Source organism: Ahaetulla prasina, chromosome 9, assembly GCF_028640845.1.
Source record: "Ahaetulla prasina isolate Xishuangbanna chromosome 9, ASM2864084v1, whole genome shotgun sequence".
Taxonomy (NCBI): Eukaryota; Metazoa; Chordata; class Lepidosauria; order Squamata; family Colubridae; genus Ahaetulla; species Ahaetulla prasina.
This window is the reverse complement of record NC_080547.1, coordinates 10,343,092-10,361,820: the sequence shown is the minus strand read 5'-3', so window position 1 is coordinate 10,361,820 and position 18,729 is coordinate 10,343,092. Positions and strand designations below refer to the sequence as shown.

The following is an 18,729-nucleotide window of genomic DNA, read 5'->3' as shown; positions in this document are numbered from 1 at the left end:
TCTCCACATCTTCCGATCTTGAACTACGGTACTTCTTTGAGTTGTTCTAAGCTCTGCCTGCTGTCAGATTTGATGGTGTCCAGCCACCGTGTTCTTTGGCAGTCTGGTTTCCTTTTACCTTTAACTCTTCCAGGCATAATTGCTTTCTCCAGTGAATTTTTGGCCTGATTTGGTCCAAATAGATGCCTTAGAGTTACCTATTCTTCATCCAGCAAGAAGCAAAGAGAAGTCACTGTCTAGAAACTGCTCTTTGGGGAGATCCATCCCTTAAGACCAGAGTAGGGCAACTGCGACCTGTGGACTTCAACACAAAAGACCCCTTTGGGATCTCACACCGTGTAGCCCAAACGAGCTGACCCTACACAGCATGCCTAAGAGAGGCAAATGCAGGGGTGAAATGCTACCGGTTCACTCTGGTTCAGGTCAACCAGTAGTGATTAAAAACTACCAGTTTGGGCAACCGGTAGTAAAAAAAAAAAAAAGCTAGCGGTTTCTCTGAACCGGTCTTTCCAACGATCAGCTGTGCCACGCAGTTTAGCTTTGCTAGCTGTCTAGTGAAGCTAAATCGCGTGGCACAGCTGATCCCCTTCCCACTGTTCTGCTTACCTTCCCAAGCCTTTTGGCGCGTACTGCGCATATGTGCAAGTACAGCATGCGTTTGGTGCACAGTGCTCATGCCCGGCTAGCAAACCAGTAGCAAACCGGTTCAGATTTCACCACTGAGCCAGTCCTGTAGGACTGGGCCACTAAAGAGTGGAACCGATTAAGCATTTGCAACAATAAGAGTCGGGGGGCGGGGATTGCTTTTCACTATGCTGGACCAAGCAGTTCTTTTATTAAGGTGATTGTTTTCCATCCAACTAATGAGTGCAATTTAGAAATTGTTTGCATTAAGGTCAGACTTTCTTGAAATCTTTCTTTGACCCGGACTTGTTAGGGCAGGAAGCTCCAGCAAATGTATCCACCGATGGGAGCCAGGATCCAATTACGTCTTCTCTAATGGCTCATTACTTTTCATGAAAGACCGCAACGCTCCCCCTGATGAGATTGTGAATGCCGTTGTGGGTGTGGAGGCCATTAGAAAGGATCTCAGCCAGCTGCCCGGAGAGGCAGGCATGTTCCATGTAGGGAGGGCTTTGCAAGCACCACCTGAACATGGGACAAGGCTGGGCCATGCCTTCCTCGCATTTTTCACGGCAACCTTACGCTCGAATTTGAATAGATGCCATGAGGATGAGAGCCATTCGGTTGTGTCTGACTCTTGGCAACTCTATGGGCCAGGTCTCTCCACATCTTCCGATCTTGAACTACGGTACTTCTTTGAGTTGTTCTAAGCTCTGCCTACTGTCAGCTTTGATGGTGTCCAGCCACCGTGTTCTTTGGCAGCCTGGTTTCCTTTTACCTTTAACTCTTCCAGGCATAATTGCTTTCTCCAGTGAATTTTTGGCCTGATTTGGTCCAAATAGATGCCTTAGAGTTACCTATTCTTCATCCAGCAAGAAGCAAAGAGAAGTCACTGTCTAGAAACTGCTCTTTGGGGAGATCCATCCCTTAAGACCAGAGTAGGGCAACTGCGACCTGTGGACTTCAACACAAAAGACCCCTTTGGGATCTCACACCGTGTAGCCCAAACGAGCTGACCCTACACAGCATGCCTAAGAGAGGCAAATGCAGGGGTGAAATGCTCCCGGTTCAGACTGGATCGCCTGATCCGGTAGCGATGGCGGCGACTGGTTTGGAGAACCGGTAGCAAAAATCCCTGCCCCTCCCCCCATGCCCAGCTGAGCTGCACGATCAGAGGTTGTTGTTGTTTTTTTACTTTTAAAAGCATTTTTTCTTCGGCCGAAAAAATGCTTTTAAAAGTGAAAAAAAAGCCTCTGATGATCGCGCGGCTCCACTGGGATCGTCAGAGCCTTTTAAAAGCATTTTTTCTACAACCTCTTCGGCCAAAGAGGTTGTAAAAAAAATTCTTTTAAAAGGGCTCCTCTGACGATCCCAGCTGAGTTGCCTGATCGTCAGAGGCCTCTCTTTTCTTTTAAAAGCATTTTTTTTCCTTTAAAAGAAAAGAAAAGCCTCTGATGATCAGGCAACTCAGCTGGGATCGTCAGAGGAGCCTTTTAAAAGCTTTTTTTAACAATCTTTTCAGCCGAAGAGGTTGTGGAAAAAATGCTTTTAAAAAAAATGCTTTTAAAAGAAAAAAGAAAAAAAGTTTGCCTCACCCACCCCCCACCAAGCCACGGCTACAAAACTGGTAGTAACAAATTCTACAGTTCATCACTGGCCGAGTGGCCCCCAGGTTGCTCAGTCCTGGCTCTTTAGGTCTTTGCTGCACTAAATCTAATCAACCTTTCAGTAGAATGATGATGATATCCAGTCCTGTCATTCTGCCTGGGAGTGAATTATGCTAAAGGAGAATGGATGGGCAAAATTGGATTACCCAGAAATAAAACCAAATAAAAGAGTAGCCAGCGCATTACTGGGAGTGGCGGGAGGGAAGTCTCTATCCTCCAGGGAAGCCATGTGAGCGGAAAGAATTAGAAAGACAAGGAAACCTCTTAAATTCTGATAGAGAAGTCATCAAAATGGCTTTTCTTAACTTTTGTAACGCGATATATTCTAACTTTAAGTTGCAGGAGCGGTCAGATCTATGCCAATAATTTTGTTAGAAATCCATACAGCATCTTCTACACTACACTAACAGTCTTTTCACAGTATTCTTAAGGTTTTATTTTATTACTTAAAATACAAAGAAGAGAAGAAAAAAATAGGAAATTAAGGGAAGGGAAGGGAGCGGAGAAAAGGGGTGTGTGAGATACAAGGGGAAAGAGGAAAAGAAAAGGGGGCGTTGACTGCCAACTCTTCTTAGCACCGTACAAGATGAACAAACTCCAATCTCAACTTTTTGCTTTTAACAATTAATATGTAACGAGCCATTCTTATAACACCAAATCTTTCTAAAAAACCCAAAGTCAAAGTTCCATTTTTTTTCCTTCACAAGCATAAATTCCAGAAGTGACATCCAAATGAAAACGTATTTTTCCTCTTTGAATAAAACAATCCATTTAACAGTTCCTGCTTCACCTTCCTTGCTATGGAAATAATGTGTACACTAACAGTCTTAATCCAGGATCCAATTTGGGTCGGTCACTGGGACCAGAGGTTTAATCTTCTGAGCATTACGGGCATGTGCTGGAGCCCATCCTCAGGGAACCTCTCTCTACTGGAATGGGTGCTTGAGGCCAGTGGTTCTCAGCCTGTGGTCTGCAGACCCCTAGGGGGGAGGGCATGAGGTCATCACAAGGGGTCTGCGAAGGCTTGAAGAAATGTTATGATTTAAATTTAAATCTTGAGTTAAGGCTTGCGGTCTGTGGCCACAAAGGGTTTCTAAAGGGGTTCCATGGTGAAGAAAACATTGAGAATCAGTGCTTTGGGCCAGGGGTCTCCAACCTTGGCAACTTTAACACTTGTTGACTTTAACTCCCAGAATTCCTCTGGGAGGCTGAGAAATTCTGGGAGTTGAAGTCCACAAGTCTTAAAGTTGCCAAGGCTGGAGACCCCTGCTTTAGGCTTAGGACCGGGTTACTTACAGGACCGCCTACTGCCACCTTGTGCCTCCCACCGACCCGTGCGCTCTCACAGAGAGGGACTCCTTAGGGTGCCATCAGCCAAGCAATGTCGGCTGGCGGCCCCCAGGGGAAGGGCCTTCTCTGTGGGGGCTCCCACCCTATGGAACGAACTTCCCCCTGGACTTCGACAGCTCCCTGACCTTCGGACCTTTCGCCGCGAACTTAAGACGTATCTATTTTCTCACGCAGGACTGGCCTAAAATTTTAATATTTTAGATGATTTTATGGGTTTTTAATTTCCAATTAGTTTTATAGGGTTTTTAAATGTATTTTAAATAGTTGGGCCAAATTTAAATAAGTTTTTTAGCTATTGTTTTTAGTTGTATAGTATATGTTTTGATTGTTGTTTTATTTGGCTGTTAACCGCCCTGAGTCCTTCGGGAGAAGGGCAGTATACAAATTAAAATATTATTATTATTATTATTATTATTATTATTATTATTATTATTATTATTATTATTATTATTATTATTATTATTATGGCTATTCTGTGCATACTACTTATGTGGTGCTTGGTTGGGTGTGGCTTCTTATTGATTGATTGGGGTGTTGATGGCCCCAGTTGTTAAATCGTTGGTTGTTGTTTCCTTGTGCTGCCACCTCCTAAGTACCAGATAAGCTGGTGATAAATCAGCACTCCTGTTGAGTCTTAACCCAGTTCAGAGTCTTAGACCTAACAGTCTTCTGCGGACATTCAGGTTTGCAATTAATATTAGATGACACCCTTCCTTGTTTGGTGAGCAAGAACACCGTAACCTCATGGTGCTTCTTTCTGTCTTTCAGTCTCTCTTCAGGTGAACATAGTTCCAAATAAGGTGGAGGTGCCTGTTGGAGAATCCAAATTTTTCTTATGTCAAGGTGAGTAGCTGCACAATTGGGTGTTAAATCCAGTCTGACATGGGAGTAAACCCACTGAATAGAGCTTTACCTTCTCCTCATGCAATAGCCGAGTTAACTGGCAGATAAAAGAGGGTTGAGTCCAGGGTAGAAATAATAACAGAATCACAGGGTTGGGTGGGACCTTGGAGGTCTTCTAGTCCAATCCCTTGCACAGGCAGGAAACCCTATTCCACGTAACCTGTAGCTTTTCAGAATCATTGACCATGAGATGGGTAGCCAATAAATTCACTAAATTAAATTAATTAAACGTCTCAATTAAACGTCTCAGGTAAGATCCTTCCTGGTTCTCGTGAAGATAAAGAAAAATGGAAGGAAGACCAAAGTCTACTGGAGATGGGTGGCCAATAAATTTGCACCCAGACTTGCAAGAATCCATTTCTAGATCTTTGCAACAAAAAAATAGCATTGGCCTACGTGACTTTGGTTTGGTCTGGCTGTCTTGAAAGGCTGCCAATGCCACGTACCCAGCAGACACCCTAACCCAGCTTCTGCTTGGATTTCTTCCTTGGTTTCAGTGACCGGTGATGCCAAATCCAAAGAAATCTTCTGGTTTGCCCCCAATGGTGATAAGCTGACGACAAACCAGCAGCACATTTCCGTGGTCCGGTCAGATGACTCTTCCACTCTCACCATCTACAACGCTAACATCGATGACGCCGGCATCTATAAATGTGTGGTCTCCAGTGAGGAAGGGGAAGAAGAAGCCACCCTCAACGTGAAGATCTTTCGTAAGTGGTTGGGCTGGAGAAGGAAGGGTGGGAAATGGGAGAACTCCTACTTTCCCCTCTGTAAGGAATCCTGCCCCATAGAACAGAGGTCTCCAAATCTGGCCACTTTAAGACTTGTAGACTTCAACTCTCAGAATTCCCCAGCTAAGAGTTGAAGTCCACAAATCTTAATGTTGCCAAGGATGGAGGTCCTTGCTCTAAAACTTCTTTCTCATTCAAAGTGGGAAGAGAATAAATACGTGCTTCCTTTCCTGAGCACCGTCTTGCATCTTCATCTGTCTCCACCATCAACTGTTGGCCTGGGGCCAAACTTTTGCCTCTCTCGTCCCACCCACCTATTAAACACTGGCTGCAATCAGCCACACGTGTAGCCCCTAACCATTACTGCCACCCGTGGAAGGAACTGAAAAAGAAATGATGTAATGGATTAAAGGAAGGACGCTCTCAAGCATGGCTGGCTCAGGAATTCTGGGAGTTGAAGTCCACAAGTCATGAAAGGGCCATAGTCCTCCATCCCTCCCCCAAAGGCAGGTGCTACTGTCTCTCTTCTTGTTGAGGAGCAATATTGGCCCACCAAGCAAGTCTCCCATCCATCCATCTACTTTCTCCTCTGTAAGGAATTCTGCCCCATAGAACAGAGGTCTCTAAACCTGGCCACTTTAAGACTTGTGGATTTCAACTCCCAGAATTCCCCAGCCAGCATGGCTGGCTGAGGAATTCTGGGAGTTGAAGTCCGCAAGTCTTAAAGTGACCAAAGTTGGAGAAATCTTCCATAGAATAATGTCCTAAGAAGAGATGCAACTTTTGTGATGGGTCTGTCCATTCTTCCCCCTCCCAGCAAAGTCCTTTCCGAAATTGGTATGTGATTGAGATAACGAAGTCCAACCTTCACTCCTGAGAGGTGCATTTTCAATTAATCCACGTTTGTATTAAGGTGAATGAGTTTTGTGTACTTCTTGTAGCTTCATGTAGGTATTTGACAGGGCAGAACTTCCAGGATAGAGTGAAGTGAAAAGCTCTCGTGCATCCATTAGCTGCCTAGTGGTTAGCTACTTGCTCCAGGAGCTGATTTTCAAGGTCCCTGGCCTCTTATTCAACTGAAAAATGGAGACCTTCTCCTCATCCGCTTAACATGTCTGCTGCATGAACTCTGACCGGCTCGGGATTTACTCTTCCCTTTCCCTACATCTACTTTCCAGAGAAGCTGACCTTCCAACATGCTCCCAGCCCACAGGAGTTCAAAGAAGGAGAAGATGCAGTTATTATCTGTGATATTGTCTCCTCGCTGCCTCCAACGATTATGTGGAAGCACATGGGCAGAGATGTGGTCCTGAAGAAAGATGGTAAGCATGTGCATCTTTGTGTGTGTGTGCCTGTGTGTATGTGTGTGTTTTGCGGTGTGCAGGAAGCCCTCCACGAGAGCAAAGCACCAGAATGAGTGACACCTGGAGTGCTGGCCTGAAGCTGCCAGATATAGCTACTGATAAGTCAATTGTAAACATTTTATTTATTTATTTTGTCAATCTCATATAAGATAACAGGTAAAAGTATAAACATAATTTGGATACATGAAAAGAGTAAGTAAAAAAGGAATATTAGGACAGGGGCGGTAGGCACCCAGGTGCGCTTATACACGCCCCTTACAGACCTCTTAGGAATGGGATGAGGTCAACAGTAGACAGTTTAAACTTACACTTTTGGGGGTTTGGGGAAGAAACCAGTCAGGTAGTGCATTCCAGGCATTGACCACTGAGTTGCTGAACTCATATTTTCTGCAATCAAGTTTCTGGGATGCAAACTGTAGGCTGAGTTCAGTAACTATGGTTCGGTTTGATCGGATGTGGCTCTTTCCAAGAAGCTCTTTGTAACGAAAGGAGTGTTGCACGATACATTACGAAGCTTGCCCGAGATGGAGATCTAGGAGCTCCTGAGGGCCAAATGTGTATCTATCAACTTCTCTCCTCCATTCTTTCCAGTGAGGTTTGTGGTGTTGAGCAATAACTACCTCCAGATCAGAGGGATAAAGAAAAGCGACGAGGGCATGTATCGCTGCGAGGGGAGGATCTTGGCCCGGGGAGAGGTGGACTTCAGGGATATCCGGATCATCGTGAATGGTGAGCATCTTACGTTGAGAAGGCACGTCAGCTTTGGGCGCTGCACCTAGTATTGTCCATCCCTTTCAGGTCTCCAGGGTCTTGTATTCCCCAAAAGTCCGAGGCCACCACTTCCACAGTGATGTGGAAGTGGCCAGCCCATCTCTCTTCACTTGTCATGATCCATCTGGAGAACATCCATTTGGGAAAGAAGGAGAATTCCTAGCTGACAAGTAGTTTCTTTCTGTTCACTGATTAGAATTTGAATGCAGCCTTGAAATGAAAGAATAGAATAGAATAGAATAGAATAGAATAGAATAGAATAGAATAGAATAGAATAGAATAGAATAGAATAGAATAGAATAGAATAGAATTCTTTATTGGCCAAGCGTGATTGGACACACAAGGAATTTGACTTGGTGCATAAGCTCTCAGTGTACATAATAGAAAAGATACATTCATCAAGGTACAACACTTACAACACTTAATGATAGTCATAGGCTACAAAGAAAGAATCAAAAGAGAGGCCATTTATCTTTATTTTAACCTTTCTGAGTTATGGACAAGCTAGAAGCTGTCATCCCATGGTAATGATTTCCAGGGCAGTTACAAGAGATTGTCCTCAGCCACTTGCTCCTTGGCTCTGGTTGGATCTCAAACAGGTTCATGTTCCTCAAGTCCCTGGGCACCCTGACAAAAAAGCACAAGTTTTGTGCCGATGCCTTTTGCTTCTGTGAGTTGATAAACCCCACCTGGAACATTTAGACATATCAGTTACTCAACTTCTTCAGTGCTGCCTCCTCCAAATGCAGGCTTGGATTGATGCTCTCTAGCCACGAGTGAAGTCATAAACGTGTGAATGGGTAGTTTTAGGACTCTGACAGCCGATCTCATAAACCTGAGCAATTAAAGTGGGCCTCCTTTTCAGGGAAAGGAAAGCTGAACTCTAGACCTTTCATTTCCTCCTCTTGTGCTCCGCATCAGTTATGTCTTTAAGCAGTGAAATGCAGCAATATAACCAGTATGATGCTAACAACCCTCAAAGTAACAGATGGCTCTTTGGACATGTTTCCGGATTCGTGCAACAAGTGCTGTAGAAAGACAGCCTAGTCAGAAGATGGAGCGCACTTTTAGCTTTAATTAAGGGAAAAAATAGAGCTAGCTTTGTTTCAACTTGGAAACCACTTCTGGACTTTGTGCTTGAGGTGGGGGGGGAAAATGAAACTTTGGGTTTTGCTGATGATAGTTTTTTTTATAGTAGAAAGGGCTAGTTACTATATAAAAGTAAAACGTTGAGGCTGTATGTGTCAGGGTTCCTAAGGATGCCCTAATTAGTATTGACAGTTGACAGGATGTTGACATACTCTAAGTGAATACCGTATTTTTCAGAGTATAAGACGCACCTTTTACCCCCAAAAAAGAGGGTGAAAATCTGGATGCGTCTTATAGTTCGAATGTACCCCCACCCAGCTTCTCAAACGGAGGTTTCAGAGGCTGAAAAAAGCATCAGAAAAGAAGCCCCCAAACAGAAAAAAAATCCTCCAAGCAGAGCCTCAGAGGCTTTTTTTCCTGAAGTTCTGTTTTGGAGGCTTTCAAAGGCAGAAAAAAGTTTTTTCTGAAACAGAGTTTCAGAGGCAGAAAAAAAAGCAAAAAAAAGCAAGGCACTGAGCTCACAACCAAGGAACCTGTTGCTAAAATTCACCTCTGGGAACAGCTGATTGGGGGTATTCCGGGAGGTCGATCCACCTGCCAATCGGCTTTTTTCTTATTTTCCTCCCCGAAAACTAAGCTGCATCTTATACTCCTGTGCTCTTATACTCCAAAAAATACAGTATGTCATACTTAGAATTGACAGTATGTTATTCTCCTATTCTATGCTACTGTGCTAAAACAAGTCAGACATCAATGCTTTTTTTTAAAAAAAAAAAAACTACACTTTTTCCTTTTTTCCTCCCTTACTTTCCCATTATTTCCATTTTCCTTTGTGTTTTATATTTTGATGAATGAATAAAAAGTTCAACATTTTAAAAAAGAAGAGGGAGCTTAGAGGGACGAAGAGCAGTTGCTCTCGAACTCTAATCAGCCTGTTGGAATCGGGTTGCCTTCTAGTAATCGTGCCTAGAAGAGAGGCCCACAAACGGGTCCACTTCACAGGGGTCTCGCCTGCTCCTCTTTCGCCACTGAAGGGGCCTGCAGGCCTGACTCCACGTCCCTCTTTCCTTTCAGTGCCTCCCACCGTTCGCTCTCGGCAGGGAACGGTCAACGCCACTGCCAACCTCAGCCAGTCAGTCAAGCTGGTGTGCGACGCTGATGGCTTCCCAGAGCCCATCATCAGCTGGGCCAAGTAAGAGGGGTCTGTGAGGTGGAGGAAGGGGGAGGATGTTGCTCATTTATTCATTGGTATCCCATCATTATTATTTTTATAAATAACTCAAGGTAGCAAACACATCCAACACATCTTCTTCCTCCTCCTATTTTCTCCACCACAACAACACTATGAGGTGAGTTGGGCTGAGAGAGAGGGGGAGACTGGCTAAAGTCATCCAGCTGGCTTTCATGCCTAAGGCAGAACTAGAGCTCATCATCTCCTGGTGATTGTCCCCAAAGTCACCCAGCTAGCTTTTGTGGATGAAGCCGGACTAGAACTCACTATCTCCTGGTGATTAGCCCAAAGTCACCCAGCCAGCTTCCATGTATAAGGCAGGACTAGAACTCACCGTCTCCTGGTGATTGGCCCAAAGTCATCCAGTTGACTTCCATTCCTAAGGCGGGACTAGAACTCACTATCTCCTGGTGATTGGCCCAAACCCAGCAGGAGTCATGCCTAGAACTTACTGTCTCCTAGTTTCTAAACTGTTGCCTTCACCACTGGATCAAACTGGCTCCCTCTTCCCATGGCTCTAGTGGGTCTTAGCACTAGTGACCTCAAAGCATATTTATTTATTAAATGTATATGACACCCATCTCACTATCGAGTGACTCCAGTCAGTTTACAACACTATAGCAAAGCAGCCCGGCTAATTAATGCCTTAGCCATAATTAACTTCCATGGGGGGGAAAAAACCGCGAGGAACTGGCTGTTTTGCTTACAGAAGCTACATCGTAACCGTAAGCCTTCCAGAGTCACAAGGCATCAGGCAGGCTCTGAATTACGTCCAGAAACCAATCGGTGTCTCAGGTAACGTCCATTTCTGCCCGTGGGCTTTCTCTCCCACAGGGATGGAGAACTAATAGAACGAGGGGAGGATGAGGAAAAGTACGGCTTCAGTTATGATGGTTCTGAGCTGACCATCCACAGGGTGGAGAAGAACGATGAGGCCGAGTACGTGTGCATTGCCGAGAACAAAGCAGGAGAGCACGACGCCACCGTCCACCTCAAAGTCTTCGGTAAGTTCTCCTCACAGCTCTTTGGGCCTTTTCTTTTTTGTTTCCTTCAAAATCAGAGTCTCGGGAGCTGGATTTGGGTTACCTACTAGCAAGTCAAGGATAGGATTAATATCTGAATATTTCAAGCAGGTTCCATTACATATGTCCACTTTGGTGTTTGTTTGTTTTTAAGTTTCTAGTCCTTATGTTGTAAAGCAAATTCTGAAAGGCTAAGGAGTGTTCCTAGTGAATTTTCTCAGGCTGCATAGCTTTATTGCTGTTTTCTGGGGGTGGGGGGAAGATGACAAAAACTTTCTTCGTTTGTTTAGTTTTTATCCCCCGATTAATTTTGACCCATTCAAATATGCAGAATGTCATCATATGCAATGTCATCCTATGCAAATTGCCTCATGTAGTTTTAGATCATGTGGCATTTCTTATAGTAGCCCCCTTAGCAATCAGGGACCTCCTTCTTGCCAATGATCTACCAGTTGAAGGGGATCTGTGATCTCCAACTGTCAAGTCAACTGGGATGTGTCTCTTTTTTCTTTTTTCTTTTTAACCCTTCCTTTAGCAAAACCCCAAATCACCTTTGTGGAGAACAAAACTGCAATGGAGCTGGAAGACCAGATCATTTTGACCTGCGAGGCCTCTGGAGATCCCATCCCCTCCATCACTTGGAGGACTTCTTCCCGAAACATCAGCAGTGAAGAGAAGGTATGGCTTTCTCCTGGACCCACCTGTTTACGCCCCCAGGTAATAGAAACCAAAGACGGAGGGGGGAGATAGGCTTTGGATTCTCCTAGCTCTGCAGCCGTGCATGCTGAAACCAAAGCTTTGTAGGTCAGGTATAGATAATTGTAATTTGCGTTTGGGCAATATCAAAAATAGCTCTTGAACTTCTCAAAACACCTAGTTCTCCACTGCTGAAGGAAGCAGTGGAATTGGACCAGCAGAGAAAGCCCACTCCTCAACGTGGAAATCTGGCCGGAAGTCCTGGCCAAATCAAAACTCGGAGCTATGAAACCTTCATCAGCTTGATGTCTTGCAGACGTGATCGCAAAATGTTTTTTTTTTTAAAGCAATTGGAAATTTATCAATCAGGAGGAGGCGTTAGTTTGGGAAAGTCAGCATTCGTCAAGGAGGAGTTTACAAAAGATGTCCCTCATGTAGGAAGTCACGAAAGTCACAGGAAAACTGTTAAGTCCGAGAAGATCATCTCTACCCTCTTTGTGAATAGAATAGAATTTTTTATTGGCCAAGTGTGATTGGACACACAAGGAATTTGTCTTTGGTGCATAGGCTCTCAGTGTACATAAGGAGAATAAAATACATTCATAGGGTACAATAAGCAATCAAATCATACTAGGAAACACTCTGCCCTCAATGTCTCTGAAGAGTTGGTTGAAGTTGAGCCATCCAGCCATGACCAGGAAGAGCCTTGCGACAGGCAAAGGGATGATGGGAATGTTGTGACTCAGGCCCAAGTAGGTAGTAGGAAACTCAGTCCGTGAAAAAAAAAAAACTTTATTTGAACAGCTGAGAATTACTTCATTCCCAGAGTAGTTCAACTAAATTAAAAAAAATTCGTCCCAACACAAATTCCTCAATCTTATCGCAAACCTTGGTCCAATTAGGCAAACTGCCAAAGCCCTTTCTTGGCAAACGTTCAAAAGTCACAAAATAAATGCAAGACATAGACGAAGCAGATGACAAAGCTATCAACGTTGTTTTCCAGCAAAGCCCAAACACCATTGCTGGTCTATTTTAAGCCTTATGGGAGGGGCCAGTCATCTCTTGGTCCTATTCCCGAGTCTTCTTTGCTTGAGCTGCTCTTGCCTTCTGGCAGCTCTTCTCATGTGTGCATTAGGAACAGGCTCCTCCTGTTCCTCTGCCTCACTACTGTCAGCCTCTGGAGGCTCTGGAGTCCGCACCTCACTTCCCGATGGCCCTGGCCCCACCTCAGCCTCATCGCCATCTGACTCCGTTGCCAGCTCCGCAGGCTGCTGGAGGACCACAACAGGGAATCAACTCGATTCCAGTCTTGGGTGCTCTGGTTTCAGTGTGCACTGCCATTCCAGCAGCTCTTGCCAAATTTATAAGTTGCCTTGAGGAAGAGAGAGGGTGCGAGGGGGTAAAGGAGAACCTGAAAAAAGTTTTCCTGGAACACCATTAGCTTGTGGATGGTTCTTTTCCCCTTTTCTCTTGATCCGCCTGCATTCGTACGCGCGCTGCACATAATTTCAGGCACAAAAGCCATGGCTGTCTCTGTGTTTGCTTGTTACCTGTCATTGCTCACTTCTGGAAGTTGTTTCTGTCCTTACCGGCAAAAATAATTAGCAGTTTGGAAAGAAAAAGAAAAAAACCAAGGCCACCAATGGGATCGGGGCTTTGTCTCCTGCCTTCGGGATCCGGTGGGAAAGGCAGATGTTTGCAGAACCTGAGATCTGAAGTCCCGTAGCTACAAGATGAAAACAGAGCTGTACTAATGCTCCTATTAAAAAGGGAAGGAATTGAGATCTGAACTCAAAGAGTTCTCGCAGCATCATACTAAGAATTGCCTCCCTTTTCTTGAGGGCTTCCTACAGGTCAAGATATTGCCTTGTTATATACCAAAAGGTGGGCTTTGGTACACAAAATGCATCTGTTTGTACCATACAGCAAGGGTCCCCCAACCCCTCCGTGGCCGTAGCCTGCTAGGAACCAAGCCATGTGAAACCCTACTATAAACTGCGCATGCAAGGAATCTAGATTGTGCCCAAAACCATCCCTCCCTCACCTTCCCTCCTCCATGTCTTCCAGGAAACTGGTCCCTGGAGCCAAAAAGGTTGGGGACCACTGCCATGCAGGGTTAATCATGGCACACGAGATGAAAGATTTTCGAGGACAGTACGACTTGTTAATGGACTGCTGCTGGAGACAATTTTTGGCAAGGCTCATTCTTGGGTCTAGTTTTTAGGATTCACGAGGAGAAATCCATAGGACATAAATCAGTTGTAGAAATCCTTTTGATTCCAGCTAAGATTGGAAATGTTTCAGATCTGCTCATCCAGACCAGGGATCACCAACCTTTCGGACCTCAGGGACCACTAAATACATAATTTTAAATCCCGCAGACCACTAATATGAACTGCCTAATGACCGGCTGAGTGGACGTGGCTAGGTGGTCATGTGACTGTGTGGGTGTGGCCAACTCCTCACCTGCCCGTCCGGGCTCCTTAGGGTCCCAACAGGACGCAGTTGTTGGAGCTAAGCAGCCACCACAAGAAAAAGTTGCCAAAACAGCTCAGTTCAAATTGGATCTGACTGAGAAGAGCATAGGGAAGACCTGTGGGAGTGCAAGGCCAGGTGCCGGCGCCTGGAGGCTTAGCAGGCTGAGATGGTCAGGCAGCTCCAGGCCAGGATCCAGTCCCACTGGAACAAGGCCCTCCGGTTCTTCACTACCAGCAGCCCTTCCCTCCAGCCTTTGCCCAAAGCCCTGTACCAGGAGGCCGAAACAGACCCCAAGTTGGAATTTCTGCCCTCCCTCTGCCCAACAGACCTCGAAAGGGGAGACTCTCTGCAGCAACACAAACATCCATTGCACGTATTCCGCCCAGGGGCTGTAGCTTGAGGACCTCTGATTTAGTGCAGTATTAAAAATGCAAATATTTTTTCTGCGGACCACCAAAATTTTCTCACAGACCACCATTGGTCCACGGCCCACCCGTTGGTGACCACTGATCCAGACAGCCCCATTGTCAGAGTGCAGAGTTTCGGCCTCACCTGGCCTTCTTGCCGGACAGGTGTTTAGTTACAATAATCCAGCATCAGTTCAAGGAAGGTTGGCATACACCTGACCTAGCTAGACCTGGTTTACGGGAAGGCAGTTCCATAGTCTTCCAGCACTAATGACATTGGGAAGGGGGTGATGAGTTTCCTTCGCAGAATAGTACAAAGGACCAGGTAAGTTCACCTTGACATTTTGTCCCTTTGAAATTACTACCTTTTTGTAGAGGACTCTTGAAGGAATGGCTGTCAAACTGCTAACTATTTTTGAAACATTCACTTCTATGGTTGGAGAATTGATACCAAAGAACTGCGAAAGTTCTTCTTCTTTTTTTTTAAGGATTAATTTCTTATGTGGAGCCCGTGGGCTGGAAGTCTTGTTTGATGCATGCTGCTCAGAGCTGCAGCTGTTATTTTGTTTTCAGCAGTGTGGCCTCTGCATTTTATCCTGGTTTGGTTGCCAACTTTCTTTTCTCAGTTGCCTGCGCTGTGGCATTCTTGTTAACGCAACCCTGCCTTCCAAGTGCAGCGCAGTGGACTGATAGTGAAGGATCCTTTGGGATCATCAATGCTCAAAACAAACACCAACCGTTATTATCAATGGCTGTTTAGAAAGAAAAGAAGGAAGAAGGGATCCATTTATTACAGCCTTTCTCGATTTAGCGTCTCCCAGATGTTTTAGATCCATCTGAATGATAGAAGAGGCATACATTTGGTTTATCACGCTATGCAAAATAATCGCCTTTGCTTTTCAGTGATTTTATGTTGTTTTATTGTTACATTGCCATCTTTTTTCTTGAAACACATTCATGGGAAGGGAGGGACTCTCCCTTAATTTTATCCTTGCAATGCTAATTTTTTTTTATTTGCATTTATATCCCGCCCTTCTCCGAAGACTCAGGGCGGCTTACACTATGTCAAGCAATAGTCTTCATCCATTTGTATATTATATACAAAGTCAACTTATTGCCCCCAACAATCTGGGTCCTCATTTTACCTACCTTATAATGATGGAAGGCTGAGTCAACCTTGGGCCTGGTAGGGCTTGAACCTGCAGTAATTGCAAGCAGCTGCTGTTAATAACAGAATGTCTTAGCAGTCTGAGCCGCTCAAGGACCCTGTAAAATAGATAGAAAAAAATGTACGACTGGCCCAGAGTCACCCGATGAACTTAGTGCTTAAACAGGGACTTGAACCCGGAACTTTCTTAGCTACAGTGCCCTGCAGATGGAATCACCAGTTGAAGCTGTTTAACACCAGCAACAGGTTTTCCCCCAATCTTGGCTTGAGGTTAATCTTCTTCTCTGACCACTCTGGGCTTAGCACAAGCCTTGGGTTGAGAATATCTCTTCATCTGATTGCAGGTGGTAGATGGTTTTCATGAAACCTTTAGCTGTAATTCCCCCACTTTCCTTCTAACCATCAGACCACTGCATCAGCTGAAGGTAAATATCACATTTCAGCAGAAACAAGTCAGACAATTTTGTGTTTTGCTTGTTTCTGCTGAAATGTGATATTTGTGAATTCACTTGTGAATGTTCCAACACTGGAAATTTTTAAGAAAACGTTGGATAACCATTTGTCTGAAATGGTGTAGGGTTTCCTGCCTGTGCAGGGAGTTAGACTAGAAGGCCTCCAAGGTCCCTTCCAACTCTAATTATTATTATTATAATCCTCCTTCTAGCAATTCTGTCCAGATGGAATTGAAAATCTTAGGCTCCCAGGATGGCCGTTCCTAATTTTGAGGATCTAAAATGAATGGTTCAGGAATTGAACAGAGGTGGGTGAACACATCTTCTAGATCAGGGATGTTCCAACCTTGGCAACTTGAAGACTTGTGGACTTCAACTCCCAGAATTCCCCAGCCAGCATACAATAGCGTAGCTGGCTGGCTAGGGAATTCCGGGAGTTGAAGTTCACAAGTCTTAAAGTCCCTGATCTAGAGTGCGAGAGCTTTGATTGCAACTGCTTGGGGTAGCAATTCTTTGTTGAATTTTGTGGCCACCAGTATAGATAAAAAATGGTAGATGTTGTATGATTATTCTTTTTTTTTTTTAAATAAAACTAGCAAAAAATGTTATCTCTGTCAGTCAGGTGTCACGTTATAAAAAGGGCCTATAAATCTGGGGAAAATATCAGTCTTAGAAGTAAGCATGATTGCCCTTTCCAGAAATCCTTTGGGGAAGATTCTGCTACCCAACTGCATCGTTTATTTACATTTTACCACTCAAATTTGCCATGGTTATTTGTAAAGCGATACATAAATTTATGGCACTTTTTATTTTGAACTTTCATCTGACTGGAGGATTGCCTCCATCCGGAAAAATGGAGAAAAATTACATACCTTTTTAAAACATGATCTTCAAAAATACAGCTCACTTTTCCCCCTCAGAACTGCCCCGATTCTTCTGTGAGAGTTATCCACATAAATATCATTTAAAAATAAATAGTAGGCTTGTAAATTCTGTTTTTCTATGTTAGAAAGTGCCTCCTATTCCTGTTTCTTATGAAAAATAGGCTCAATATTACGAAAGTAGAGAAATGTTTTTTCTGAAGCCTAGAACTCTTTGGTTCGTAGCTGACACTTATTTTCAGGAAGAAAATGCTCCTTTTCCATGTTTTTTTTTTAACCCCTCTATTATATTTGGAAAAAGCATCAGACTGAGTGCTAATGGAAATTTGGATGGATTTTATTTCAATTTTGTGTTGTTAAAATAATGCAGCCTGGAGGACTTTTCCTCAGATGATGGCATTGAACTGTAACAATGAGATATCTGTCCACATCTAACTGAATTTAAATTCCTGTGTGAATATCTGGAGTAGTTGCTACCTGAGGTATGAACTGGATTTGACTCTGGTGAAGAGATTGGGTTTCCCACCCTTCTCAGCAGCCTCTAAACCAGGGGTGTGTAAGCACAACCATGTTAAGACTGGTGGACTTCAACACCCATAATTCCCCAGCCAGCATGGCTGGCTGAAGAATTCTGGGAGTTGAAGTCCACAAGTTTTAACATCGCCAAGATTGGACACCCCTGCTCTAAATCAAAATTAAGACACAGTTTTTGTTTGTTTGCTAGAGGAGCTGGTGTTGTGGATGTGGCATGCGAGACAGTCATTGTTCACTGGGGAAGCCTTGGGGTAGCCGTGCCGTGTTGGCCCCCCTCCCCCTTCCAGCATCTCATTTGTCTCTTGGGTTGTTTGGTTTTGTGTCATGCTTGCTGACTGTGGACCCCTTCGCTGCAGCAGATCAAGTGGAGAAAGCAACAGGTTGACCGATACGCAACCTGAATGCTTGCAAAAATATGACTCTTCCCAGCATCCGTTTCCCTCCAGTAGCTTTGCGGCGTTTGATGAGTTGGGTCTCTGAAAAGAACCGATAGATCTTCGGGAATGGAGGTAGCTTTTCTTCCATTTGTGGGTCACCTTCCTTGCACTTCCAGCCCCAGCTATTTAGATTGTGCATGTACACGGAATGAAGGGGAACGCATAAACGGTGGTAATGGATACGGGGGTGAAGGGGTGGGCCGGAGGGAGGGAAGGACAGCATAACATATGTAAGAAATTTATTATTCTTTGTGTGTCTGTGTGTGTGTGTTTCTGTGTGCGTGCGTGTGTGTTTTATTTATCTATTCTTTCCAGGCTTCATGGACCAGGCCCGAGAAACAAGAGGTATTAGCTTACCGGACCAATAGTTCATTTTATCTAGCTTTACATATCTATCGTTTGTAAATATTTAGCTGTTGCAAAATAACCCATTGATTGTAGAAGTAACAGAAGCAAACTAAAGCTAGTGTTAACAACGTAACTTCACCGATGCTGAAGGTATAAATTCAGCCGGGGAAAAATATATCTATCTGTCTATCTATCAATCGGGTAACTCGAAGCTGCGTTCTATCCTAGTGGATGTTGGAGTGAGCAAGCATCCTACTTAAAATGGCTATTTCTCACTTGCTCTTTGGGACGTTGGTGGGTTTCAAAGGGTCCCACAGCTTTTCCAGGACAATGTGCAACATTCAATTCACAAAGTTTGGAGCTGCTGAGGCACAAACGTCCGAAGCAGACTTCTGAAAATATGTAAAGCGCTGGCATTCCCTGGGACCAAAGTGATTATTCCTCTCTAGCCACCATTTCATGTGTTTGCTCATTTCTTTCCAATTAGACAAACTCTGTTCTCTTTTCATGTCTGCGTCACGTTCCGGCTCAGAAGCGAAGCAATGGTTCTCCTCTCTCCCAATCGCCCCTGTTTCA

At 44.4% G+C, this 18,729-nt stretch overlaps 1 protein-coding gene across 3 annotated transcripts in view; it reads left to right on the top strand.

The window, feature by feature from the left end:
- The window catches only part of NCAM1 (neural cell adhesion molecule 1), a 198,844-nt gene that overhangs the window by 128,675 nt on the left and 51,440 nt on the right, over positions 1-18,729 (top strand). For all 3 annotated transcript variants that reach the window (XM_058194467.1, XM_058194465.1, XM_058194466.1), the window contains exons 2-8: positions 4,410-4,484; positions 5,042-5,254; positions 6,454-6,597; positions 7,231-7,368; positions 9,574-9,691; positions 10,565-10,734; positions 11,288-11,430. In XM_058194467.1, the coding sequence (XP_058050450.1) occupies positions 4,410-4,484; positions 5,042-5,254; positions 6,454-6,597; positions 7,231-7,368; positions 9,574-9,691; positions 10,565-10,734; positions 11,288-11,430 (1,001 nt within the window). The remainder of the gene's footprint in view (positions 1-4,409; positions 4,485-5,041; positions 5,255-6,453; positions 6,598-7,230; positions 7,369-9,573; positions 9,692-10,564; positions 10,735-11,287; positions 11,431-18,729) is intronic.